Source organism: Vombatus ursinus, unplaced genomic scaffold (genome assembly GCF_900497805.2).
Source record: "Vombatus ursinus unplaced genomic scaffold, bare-nosed wombat genome assembly UNPS02015255.1, whole genome shotgun sequence".
NCBI classification, from domain to species: domain Eukaryota; kingdom Metazoa; phylum Chordata; class Mammalia; order Diprotodontia; family Vombatidae; genus Vombatus; species Vombatus ursinus.
Window position 1 is genome coordinate 29,455,862 of NW_020955033.1, and position 12,938 is coordinate 29,468,799.

At 38.1% G+C, this 12,938-nt stretch overlaps 1 protein-coding gene across 3 annotated transcripts in view; it reads left to right on the top strand.

Moving 5' to 3' along the window:
• LOC114031915 (structural maintenance of chromosomes flexible hinge domain-containing protein 1-like) overlaps positions 1–12,938 on the top strand; it is a 182,174-nt gene that overhangs the window by 154,402 nt on the left and 14,834 nt on the right. For all 3 annotated transcript variants that reach the window (XM_027847122.1, XM_027847123.1, XM_027847124.1), the window contains exons 43-45: positions 5,284–5,393; positions 5,720–5,790; positions 12,079–12,250. In XM_027847122.1, the coding sequence (XP_027702923.1) occupies positions 5,284–5,393; positions 5,720–5,790; positions 12,079–12,250 (353 nt within the window). The remainder of the gene's footprint in view (positions 1–5,283; positions 5,394–5,719; positions 5,791–12,078; positions 12,251–12,938) is intronic.

Genomic DNA, 12,938 nt, shown 5'->3' on the forward strand with positions numbered 1-12,938 from the left:
TCCTTTATAGGAAATGGCACTTGGAGACACTATCAAGGACTATTAGGGTTTCAGTAGGCAGAAGCAGCAGAACATTGCAGATATTGGGAGTGACCCATGCTGTGGTCAGCAAAGGCACCTGCAACATGAGACAGCAATCATTCAATCAGCAAACATTTATTAAAGCCATATAATATGCCAGGCACTGTCCTGGAAGCTGGGGATACATAGACAAAGAATGAATTAATCTCCACTCTCAAGTAGCTTATATTCTAATGGAGGAAACAAAAAGCACATGTATAATACATACAGAAGAAATATAAAGAGAAGAAATACAAGTAGTTTAAAAAGGGAGGGCACTATCAGTTGGGGGATCAGTAATTATTTAGAACGTGGTGCATGAACAGTGTTTTAAAGAAAGGAGGATTCTGTGGGGAAGAAGTAGGGAGGCAAATAGATTCCATGCATGGGAGACAGGCATAGCGAGGAGATGACATGCCATTTGTGGGTAATCCAGAAGTCAGAGAGAAGTAGGCTGGAAAAAACAGTTGAGGCCAGATTGTACCAGATTATAAAAGGCCTTGAATAACTGGCTAAGGATCTTGGCAATAAGTAGTTACTGAAGGATTAAAGCAGGTGATAATCAAATCTATTCATGATTGAAGGAGAGAAAATGGGTGTAAGAAAATTGGACAGGAGCGATGCAAGGAGGGTCTGTACTAGGGTGATGTGTAGAAATACGGAGTTCCAGAAGGGACAGATGTGAGAGATACTGTGGAGGTAGCATCGATAAGACTTGACATGTGATTGGATATGGAAGAAGTAAGAGTCAAAAAGGGGAGAGGAGAGTCTAAGACTGAACATCAAACTTTGGAAAATGGGTCAATTCTGCTATATATGGAAATAGGGAAGTCAGAAGCTAGAACAGTTTTTGGGGAAAGATAATAAACGTGACTTTTAGATATATTTTAAAAAGTGTATTCTGAACTTAATGAAAAAATATCAGCATTTTCATATATGAATTAAAATCTCTTCCACATTCATTGCATTACTTTCAAAACTGCTGCCTGTATATGTTACCTTTTGTACCACTGTAAAATTGTTTAAATATTTCAGTGACCCTTCTCTTCTATCATTCCTGCTTTTTTTGTTGTTACACTAATTTCTCCCCACCCCATCCCCATCCCTATTTACTTCAATTTAAAATAAAAAACAATAGCATTGTAATGAATAAGCACAGCTAAGCAAAACAAATCTACCCAGTGGCCATGACCAAAAATGTTATGTCTGTCTCTTTCTGCACCTTAAGTCTATCACCTCTCTGTCAGAAAGTTAGTATTTAGTATTATAAGTCCTTTGATGTGCTTTGATCAGAGTTCTGAAGTCTCTCAAAGTTTTCTCACTGGATAAATTATTCTTGTTCTGCTCACTTTATTCTCCATCATATCGTATTTGCCAGGATTTTCTGAAATTATCTCTAATGTCATTTCTTACAGCACAATAATACTCTATTACATTTATTTACTGAAATTTTTTCAGCCATTTCTCAATTGATGAACACCTCCTTAATTTCTAGGTCTTCCTCTCCACCCCCTTTTAATCTACTTCCCTCAGTATCAGAAAGTTTGTTTTGCTTGTAATTATCCCCCCCCCCCCTTTTTTTTTTTTCCTTCCCCCCCCGCCCCCCCCCCCCCCCCCCCCCGGTCCACTGTCCACCATCTCCCATTCCTGCTTGTGCTGAGTTTGATGTATTTCTAGGCCAAATTTTGTGAGCTTCATTTGTGAGTTTAATTCCCCATTATCCAGTGCAGAAAAGGGTGAGGTTCATTTAATATCTGCTACTCCCACCTGTTTCACCATTTTGATATATCTTTCTTCTCACATACCCAAGTTCTTAGGAATAATAAGTTCTAGCCCTTCTCACCCTGTAAACTCACTGTACTTCAACAACCTTCTCTCTTTGGAAGGATCCTCCTTCCCTGCACCTCCTTCCCCTGATTGCTTCCAATTGCTTCCAGAAACCTCCATTTTAAGTGGAGTACCCAGACCAGCCATGTTCACTTCTTTATTCCTCTCTGGGCTTTGTTGCTGATTCTATGGCTTCCTTTCTCCACCAACCCTTTATACTATTTGTTGTCTTCTGCCATTACAAAGTAAGCTTATTTAGGACAGGGAATACGTATCTTTTTGTTGTATTCCTAGTGCTTAGCACAGTCCTTGGCCCATAGTAATAACTTAATAAATGTTAACTTATTCTTCCTTTTTATCATGATACAATCCTCCTTTCTACACTAATGTAGTTCTCCTTTTACTGTCCTTTTCCTTTCTCTATTTTCTTTTTTCTTTCTTTCTTTTTTTTTCTTTTTTGATGAGGCAGTTGGGGTTAAGTGACTTGCCCAGGGTCACACAGCCAGTAAGTGTCAAGTGTCTGAAGCCAGATTTGAACTCCTGACTCCAGGACTGGAGCTCTATCTATTGTGCCACCTATTTGCCCCTCTTTCCTCTCAAAGTCCTCAGAACTAAACCAAACCACCTCCAGATCTTCTCTTTTTTCTTATTTAAATCTGCATGGCCTTTGAAAAAGTTTTTGAGGGACTCTTCTCCTCTTACTAGAAAGTGAGCCCTTCACTATAATACAGCACTTTCATTTGCTCAGATAATTTTGTTTTTCTAAATTTCTCTTGGATCTTGTGTTTGCATTTTCAAAGTTCTTGCTTAGCTCTGGCCTTTTCATTAGTAATGCTTGAAAATCCTCTGTTCTGTTAAAGGTCTTTTCCCTGTAGAATTATACTCAGCTTTGCAGATTAACTTATTCTTAGTTGTAAGCCTATTTCCTTTTTATTTTGCATTGTTGTTGTCTCAGATCTCCTCTTCTTCATGTGAGAAGCTGCCAAATCTTGTGTGATCCTGGCTGTGGTACTTGAATCCTTTTTTTTTCCTTTCTTTTTTTCCCCTCTGGATGCTTTCAGTATTTTGAGATAGGGATCTGGATTTTGGCCTTGACATTCCTGGCCTTTTCTTCTTTCGAAAGGTGATTGGTGAATTACTTCTGTTTTCATTTTGCCTTCTGATTCTTATAGACCTAAGCAGTTTTCATTTGTGATTTCTTAACATAAAGCACCCCATTTTTTTTCCTTTACTTTTGAAATGATGACTTTTAAGGAATCCAGTGACTCTTAAATTATTTTTTCTAATTTCTTTTTAAGTGTTCATGTAGTCCTTGTGGGAAACCATTTTTTCACTTTCAGTCTTTGCTTATAGTTGTTATGGTATTACTGTCTTGATTTAGAGTTTTGAATATTTTTGGATCCATTATAATTCTTCATATGGCCTACTTCTTTTTTGTATTACTCATTACTTTATTTTTAGAGGGAAGTAGGTATATCAGCTCTGCTTCATGTCTACCTTGGTCACTTGGGTTTTTTGTGTTGACCTTTACCTCCTTCAGTTTGGCCCCTCTAGATCTTTGAAGTTCATAGTAGTGATTTTCAGGCCTTCTCTAGCATCTCAAGATAGAGTCTGAGTATCCTAGAACCTTAGAATGTCTAGGCCAGGGCTGTCCTGCTTTAAGCACCATTGTGCTCTGACTGGTTGCTGCTGCTCTTGAGCCCTTATGGGTTTCCAACCACCCTGGGACTTTCTTAGGGAAGACCTCCTGCCCCCATATACCAAACCTTTCAGGCTACAATTGTCTCTGACCAGTCTCTCGTTATCTTGGGAGACCTTTGGCTTGTTTGCCTGAGTGTAGGCTCTGGCTTGGCTTGCAACACCCTTTCCTGTTGCCCATGGTTTTCTGGCTGACTTTTAGTGCATTTCAGGAGGGTAGAAATCACAGTAGTTTTTCATTTCATTTCTTGATCTGTGATTTTTTTTTCCCTGCAGTAGTTACATGGGACCTACCTCCATTCAAACTACTATGTTGGCCTAAAGTCTGCTTTAGATATGTTGGGTTTGAGTTGCCAGAAGAATATCCAGGGGTGAATTATCTTGGGAGGGGCCATATGGGGTTCAAGAAAATTCAAGGTTGGAGGGAATGATTTGAGAATCTGTCTGTATAGACTTGATTGGTTGTTGTCCTCCCTTCTTGAAGAGGACCAAAATGACATCACTATGTTAGTGTCAAGTTAGGTTGTGTCCAACTGTGGCTGTTTAGACCAGTATGAGCTCTGAATGCTCTACCATAGATTGGGCACAAATGGTCCATGTGATCATTTTGGGTGGATTCTCTAAATTTGTGCATCTTTTGAGCTATTTCAATTCTGCTTAGCTCATAGAGCACAGCATTTTCTCTGATGGGGGGAGGGGGCATGACATGTTGGGTGGTTCTGTGCCAGCATCTCCCATGTCACACAATCAATTCCAAAGTTCTTAAGAGAGACCAGTGTCCTTGTGTCACTTCTTCTGACCACCACATAGGTGCTTTGCCCACAAAATAGACAAGTGTACCTTTGGCATTCGAACAACATGGCCAGCCCATTGTACTTGTGCTTTCTGCAGTAGTTTGAATGCTTAGCAGTTTAGTTTGAGAAAGGACATCAGTATCTGGTATCTAATCTTATCCTGCCAGGTGATTTTCAGAATCTTCCTAAGACAATTCAGATAAAAGTGATTCAGTTTCCTTGCATGGCACTGGTATACTGTCTAGATTTCACAGGCAATATACACTTGAAAATAAAGCCATGAAAATGAATTTAATTATCATGGTGATATGAGAGAAAAGAATAGCGTCAGGGTCACTGCTTTAAGGACAAAGACATGAAGAGGTCTAAAAAAAGTATCCAGTAAAGGAGACAGATGATGGATATTTGTCTTTGTACCCTATAGTGCCTTGGAATATAGTAGATAGTTAAAAATTGTTAGATTGGATCTAGCATAAGATTTGGGAAGCCCCCTGACTATAATGTACTCAGCTTGCTTCCTTAGACCTTTTGAGAAGATTGTGACTCTAATTTAGGGTTTAACCTTATGTTGGGAACTGTAGTGTCTTATAAAGTATCTATCATCAAATAATAAATAGGCCCAGTCTGAATTTTCTCTGTAACTTCAGAAGATGAAATAGGAAAGACAAAACAAACATTTTTCTAATATTAATGTTTGAAGTCCTTAGTGCAGAATAGCTGAATAGTTTGAGAAACACTTGATTTAACAAACCCTCTCCAGATTCAGATATTTCAGAATTAAGTTATATGTGAACATTAGGGAGTTAATTATATGACTAAAATTATATACACTAGCTTTTCATTATATTTTTCAAAGTGATGATGAGAGAAATAACTCTAATGTTATATGTTGTTTTTCATCCAGGCCTCTTCCTCATTTACGAAATGGAAAAAATTATTTCAGACCTATTGGTAATCCAGTATTTGCCAGAGATTTGTTAACATTTCCAGACAATACAGATCATTGTCAAACAGGTAAAGGATGTTATTTAAATAGGGGTAGAGATACAAGCTATCTACTTGGCAAATGTATTACATATGGAATCAGGTCTTTGTTAGCAGTACTATATGAATTCATACTTCTTTTAATTTTCAGAAAACTGATTTGTCTGTAGAAGGCTATTATTAATTATTGATAGTTTTATTTGTCATTCTTAGTATAGGTGGAAGATATGGGATATAATTATAAAAATTAGCATGTTCACTTAATATATTTGCCATGTCTTTAATTTTATTTTAATATATTAATGGGGAAAGTTCTCATAATTTGAAATTAGATTTTCATTAATTTTCTGTTTTAGTGTTTGGGATGCTATTAGGAGATACCATCATTTTGGACAATTTGGATGCTGCTAACCATTATAGAAAAGAGGTATGTTTATTTATTTGAGTTTATATTTTTAATTTTCTCCTTATATTACATTTTTTTATAAATATTAAAAGGAAACTTTATTTATTTGCATAGAGATGATAGTAATTTTTATTTATTTTTTTGTTTTCAACATTTACTTCCACAAGATTTTGAGTTCCAAATTTTTACCCCATCTCGCCCCTCCCCCCACCCCAAGATGGCATACATTCTGAATACCCCTTCCCCTAGTCTGCGTTTCCTTCTATCTCCCCCCTTATCTCCTTCCCCTTCAATTTTCTTGTAGGGCAGGATGGATTTCTGTACCCCATTTCCTGTATTTCTTATTTCCCAGTTGCATGTAAAAACATTTTTTTTAAACATATGTTTTTAAAACTCTGGGTTTCAGATTTTCTCCCTTCCTCCCTGCCCCCCCACCTTCATTGATAAGGCAAGCAACTTAATATAGGTTATATATGTGCAGTTATGCAGAACACTTCCATAGTAGACATGCCGTGAAAAAACTAATTCTATTTCCCTTAATCCTATCCCACCCCCCCCATTTATTCTATTCTTTCTTTTGACCCTGACCCTCCTCAGCAGTACTTGCTTCTGATTACCCCCTTTCCAAATCTGCCCTCCTCTCTATCATCCCCTACTCCCTTGTCTCCCCCCCCGCCCCCCATTTTCTTGTAGGGTAAGACAGATTTCCATACCCAATTGAGTGTGTATGTTATTCCCTCCTTAAGTCAGATTCTGTGAGAATAAGATTCATTCATTCCCTCTCACCTTCCCCCATTTCCCCTCCACTGTAAGAGCCTTTTCTTTTCTGGGTTTTTTTTTTGGTGAGATAATTTACCCTGTTCTACCACTCCCTTTCTCCTCCTCCTAGTATAATCCTCTTTCACCCCTTAATTTTATTCTCCAGATATGACCCCTTCATTTTCAACTTATCCTGTACCCTCTATCTATCTGTCTGTCTATCTATATCTATATATACATACATATAATTTTTTCCCTCCAACTACCCTAATACTGACAAAGGTCTCATGAGTTACAAATATCATCTTTCCTGTTTACCTCTTCATTTTCCACTTGAGTCTTGTATTTGAAAATCAGATTTTCTATTCAGCTCTGGTGTTTTCATCAAGAATGCTTGAAAGTCTTCTATTTCACTGAATGACCATTTTTTCCCCTGCAGGATTATATTCAGTTTTGCTGGGTAGGTGATTCTTGGTTGTAATGCTATCTCCTTTGCCCTCCGGAATATTATATTCCATGCCCTGTGGTCCCTTAATGTAGAAGCTGCTAAATCTTGTGTTATCCTGATTGTGTTTCCACAATACTTGAATTGTTTCTTTCTGGCTGCTTGTAATATTTTCTCCTTGACCTGGGAACTCTGGAATTTGGCTACAATATTCCTAGGAGTTTTCCTTTGGGGATCTCTTCCAGGAGGTGATCGGTGAATTCTTTTAATTTCTATTTTGCCCTCTGGTTCTAAAATATCAGGGCAGTTTTCCTGGATAATTTCTTGAAGATGATGTTTAGGCTCTTTTTTTGATCATGGCTTTCAGATAGTCCAATAATTTTTAAGTTCTCTCTCCTGGATCTATTTTCCAGGTCAGTTGTTTTTCCAATGAGGTATTTCACATTCTCTTGTATTTTTTCATTCCTTTGGATTAGTGTTACAATGCCTTGATTTCTCAAATTCTCACTAGCTTCCAATTTCTCCGTTCTAATTTTTAAGGAAGTATTTTCTTCAGTAAGCTTTTGGACTTCCTTTTCCATTTGGCCAGTTTTGCTTTTTAGGGCATTCTTCTTCTCATTGACTTTTTGGACCTCTCTTGCCATTTGAGTTAGGCTATTTTTTAAGGTGTTATTTTCTTCAGTATGTTTTTGGGTCTCCTTTAGCAAGCAGTTGACTTGTTTTTCATGATTTTCTTGCAAAACTCTTATTTTTCCTCTACTTCTCTTGCTTCTCAAAATCCCTTTTGAGCTCTTCCAAGGCCTGGGACTGATTCATATTCTTCTTGGAGGCTTTGGATTTAGGAACTTTAGCTTCATTGTCTTCTTCTGGTTGTATGTTTTGATCTTCTTTGTCACCAAAGTAAGATAATATAGTCTGCCTCTTTTGGCGATGCTTACTCGTGATCCCAGCCAATTACTTGAGTTTTAAACTCTTTGTTAAGGTAAAAAATCTATTTCCAATGTGGAGAATGTACTGTCCCAGGCTTCAGGGGTTTGTAAAGCGGTTTTCAGAGCTACTTCTAGGGACCTGAAAATTTTCAATTCTTCCAAGGTGCTTTGATAAGGGGCAAGGTGTTTTCTCTCCACCGCCACAACAAGCTTCACCACACCAGTGTTCCTCCTCTCCCCAGGACCGCTCCTCAGAACTGTAACCCAGATCCAAGCACCAGTAAAGCAAAAGATTGCTGCTTTAGCACTGGCAAAAAGAACCCTGCAATCCCTCTCTGATCAGCCACTTGATTCCCCCTCAGTCTGTATGCTGGAAGCTCAGGAAACAGCCATGGCCCCGGGGACAGCTGAGAGGTAGCTCCTTCTCTCACCACAGTCACAGACTTTTCCGAATGACCTTCTAAGTTGTCTTTGGTGTTCAGGGGTTGAGAAGTCTGGAAACCTCCACAGCTGCCTGCGATTCAGTCCTCTGAGACCTGCTCCAAGGTCACTGTGGCCTGCGCGCCCTTGCCAAACTGCACTCCTCTCCCCGCCCAGCACGATATACCTTTCTGATCAACCATCCAGGCTGTCTTTGGCTGGAAATTTGTTTCACTCTGTCTTTTTGTGGGTTCTGCTGCTTTAGAATTTGTTTAGAGCCATTTTTTGTAGGTATTTGGAAGGGTTTGGGGGGAGAGCTCAAACAAGTCACTGCTTTCTCTGCACCCTCTTGGCTCCCCTTATATTACATTTTTAAGTAATGATTTTGCAGCTCACATGCAGAAAACAGACCCATTCACAGTTATAAAAGACAGTTATGGAACAATCAATCCTATTAGCAGTTTAAAAGAAAACAATGCAAAAAAACTTCACACCATTCAAAATACCTGAAGTGTCAATATGCTTTGAAAGTCTGGTCTGATAACATTATGCCTTTCCAGTACTTGTAAATATCATAAACTAAACAACATCTAATACATATTGGGAGAGATTTGAGTTTTGATAATTTGACTTTGATTTCAAGTGTCAAAGGAAGCAAACTAAGTTTATCTTGTTTTCCTAAAAGTAGACCCAACTCTTCTAATGGCTTAGAATTATCCTAAATTATTTTATACTATGGGAGTGGTTTGGTTGGCCTATTATATATGGATTTGTACAGCATCCCCACACGTAAATTTGCCACATGTGGGCTATAACATTTACAGTATTTTATTTAAAATGTCTTAGAAGTTTATTCCTTCATTACAACTCTTATCAGTATACAAGTTGCCTTAGGGGCCTTTGAAAGGGTTAATTGTTTACAGAATTAAAAACTAAACTCATTATCTTTCCCCAAACTAACTCTTCTTCCTAATTTCCTTATTAATTAGGAGGGTAGCATATCCTCCCAGTTTACCTATGTTTACAATGAAGGAGTCATCCTTGAATTCTCACTCTCTTTCAACCATCTTATGCAATCAGTTGTCAAATCCTGTCATTTCTACCTTTGCAACATCTCTTGTATAGGCTACTTTTCTTCTCAGACGTTGCCACCACACTAGTACAGGCCCTCATCATCTCACACTTACACCATTGTAATAGCCTGCTGGTTGTTCTTTGCTTTAAATCTCTCCCTTCTCCAACCCATCCTCCTCTCACTTATCAAATTGATCTTCCTAAAGCATAGGTCTGACCATTATGTTCCCTTATTCAGTAAACTCCAGTGGCTCCCTAGGACCTCCAAGATCAGATCTAATATAAAATCCTCTTTTGGCATTCAAAGTCCTTTATAGCATTGCCCTGTCCTACCTTTCTAGTTTTCTCCACACTTTGCTCCCTTTCACATACTCTGAGATTTTGTGACATTACCCTCTTTGGTATTTCTTACACAAGACATTTCATATTCCTTCTACAAGATATTCCATACCCTGCCTCTGGGCTTTTTACTGTCTGCCTTGCATGCCTAGAATTTTCTTCCCTCCTGGCTTTCCTGGCTTCCTTCAGGTGCCATCTAAAATCCAACCTTTTTTTTTTTTTTTTAATTAGGCAATTTGGGTTAAGTGACTTGCCCAGGGTCACACAGCTAGTAAGTGTCAAGTGTTTGGTCTGAGGTGGGATTTAAACTCAGGTCCTCCTGACTTTAGGGCCAGTGCTCTATCCATTGCGCCACCTAGCTGCCCCTAAAATCCAGCCTTGTTCAAGAACCCTTTCCTTATCTCCCTTAGTGATAGTTCCTTCCCTCTAAGAATTTCTCCAAATCTTTCTATGTCTTATTTATATATAGTTGTTTTCATGCTGTCTCCCTTAAAGTATATATATATATATATACACACATACCTACTTACATACATGCATACACACATACATACATATACATATATATCTATAGATAAATAAAATTTTAAAATCCCCTGGCATCTCCTTTAGAAGAAAAAAATAATTTGGAGGCTAATTATTTACCTTTCAAAGCTATTCTTAGTGTGGGCAAGTAGGCTCAGATTAACTAATAGATTATTACTGCTGAAATTGCCTCTTCCAGCTACTACTATGTGTCTTATTCTTCTCACTGCCAAATTGTTCCTCACCGTCCTCTCTCTTTAACCATCTGACACACATTCTTTCTGTTCTACTGCAACTACATTCTTGCAGGTCACTAGTGACCCTCAATAACCCAATTTATTGCCATTTTCTCAGTTGTTAGTGTTCTTTACAGCCTTTGACTTGATTATCTCTTTAAATCTTTTTTTCCTTGAATTTCTGTGTTGCTATTCAATCCAGGTTTCCTTCCTACTTCTTTGACCAGTCCTTAACTAGCTTCTTTTTTTTCCCCTTTCCATAAATGTGGTTGTTTCCCTTTAGCTACATCTTCTGCTTCCAGAGCTTCCACTCCTGCTTTTATGCAGATAATGCCCAAATTTATATCTCTAACTCCTCCATCTTTGTTGAACTCTGGTTCAACATGTGCAGCTGCCTTCTGGCTTACTATTACCTCAGATTCTTAACTGAGTTCCTTATCCTCATCCTCATCCTAACCGTTATCCAGGTTCCCCTTCTCAATTTCTGAACTTTTTTAAAGATACCATATAGTGCTCTTTGACTCTTTCTTTTTCTTCTATATCCAATCATTTGCCACGTCCTATCTACTCTTTTTTCATAATGAATTCCAAGCATACCACTTTATATCCTCATTTCCAGTGTCTTAGTTTAGATTCATACATTTAGCTTGCACTACTTTTTAGTTGATTATACATATGACTGTCATAGTAACTATCTTTATCATTTTTCCCTTTTCCCCTCTCAAAGAAATGGCAGCCGTAACTGAGCAGTCACTGTCTAGGATGTTTAAAAGATCATTAAGAATAGTATTTCCATACTAGAGAAGAGCAAATTGTGTCCTCATTTTCAACAATGGGAAGAGGACAGAATCTGACAACTAGAGTCCAGTGAACTTGACTTCAGTTTTCTCAGAAAAATCCAGATTAGGTCATTCATGAGATGGATAATGAGCTCCTAACGGTGATTGCAAAGATCCAACATAGTTTCTTCAGGTACCCCTCATATTAGACTAATATTAATTCCTTATTGGATGGGGTTATTAAATCGGTAGATCAAGAAATTCTGTACTTAAAAATACCTAGATTTTAGCACAGCATTGTTAAAATAATTCATACTGTCCTTTTGGAGAAGATGAAAAGATACGGGATAAATCGTAATACAGTCAGATAGATTTGATTGCGGTTGAGTGGATGAACTGAAAGTGTTTATTAATGGTTCAATGACACCTTGGCAGGAGGTCTGTAACTTTCTGCTTTTGTGTTTTATATCTTCTTTTCTTAATGCTTCAAGGTTTGCAAAGCACTTTATAATGATTCGATTCTCACAACAACTCTAGGATGTAGGTGGTGCTATTTTCATTTTAACAGATGAGGAAACTGAGGCACAAATAGAGGTTGAGTGACTTGTCCAGGGTTGCACAGTAAGTGTCTAAGGTCAGATTTGAATTCAGGTCTTCCTGACTCCAGGCCCATTGTTTTATCCATTCTCTTATCTAGGAGAGGTTCTGTATCTTAGTTTTATGTATATCCCCTCAGCATCCAACAGAGGAATTTTTTCATTGTCTTTTTATAACTAACTGATAGTGTCGTTTATTTACAATAGGTTGTTAAAATCACCCATTGTCCTACTTTGCTAACAAGAGAAGGTGATCGAATTCGAAGTAATGGAAAATTTGGAGGCCTTCAAAATAAAGCTCCTCCAATGGACAAACTTCGAGGGATGGTATTTGGTGCCCCACTCCCGAGACTCTATCAGACCCTGGGTATCCATATAGGCAAGTCTGTTAGCTATGTTGATTATCTATTTACAGCATACAGTGATCCTCAGTGTTGAATTTGATGTGAGATTCTAACAGAACAAATGTGAGTGATATCAGATATTGGCATGTGTTTTCACTGTGTTTTCAGCTTTGAGTATTAGCAGATATCTTTTTCTGTCACATCTCTCTTTGCCAAATAATAAAATAACACCACATTTACTCCATGATCACTTATCCAGCTATCCAGAAGATAGCCAGGAACAAGAAGGAAAGAAAAAAAAACAAACAAACAAATATCCAAACACCTGAATGTCATGCCTGGAGTTCTCTCCCTTCTAACCTCTACCTCCTGGCTTCCTCCAAGAAATCCAATTTTCTGCAAGAGGTCTTTCCCATCTCTCCCTATACCCCTGTACTCGTAGTGCTTTACATTTCGTATTGTCTCCCATTTACACTGTGTCTGAGTGTGTGAGTGAGGGTGTGTTCTTAAGCATTTCCTGTGGGCTAGGCATTATATTAAGTGACGTGTATTCAGAAAGAAACAGAAGACCATCCTTGCCCCTCAACGAGCTCACAGTCTTAATAGGGGAAACAACAAGCAAACAAATATGTACAAACAAACTACATATGGGCTAAATAAGACATAATTAAAACACTAAAATGGAGAGGTTGTTGAAGCAAGCCTTCCTGAAGATGATGGGAT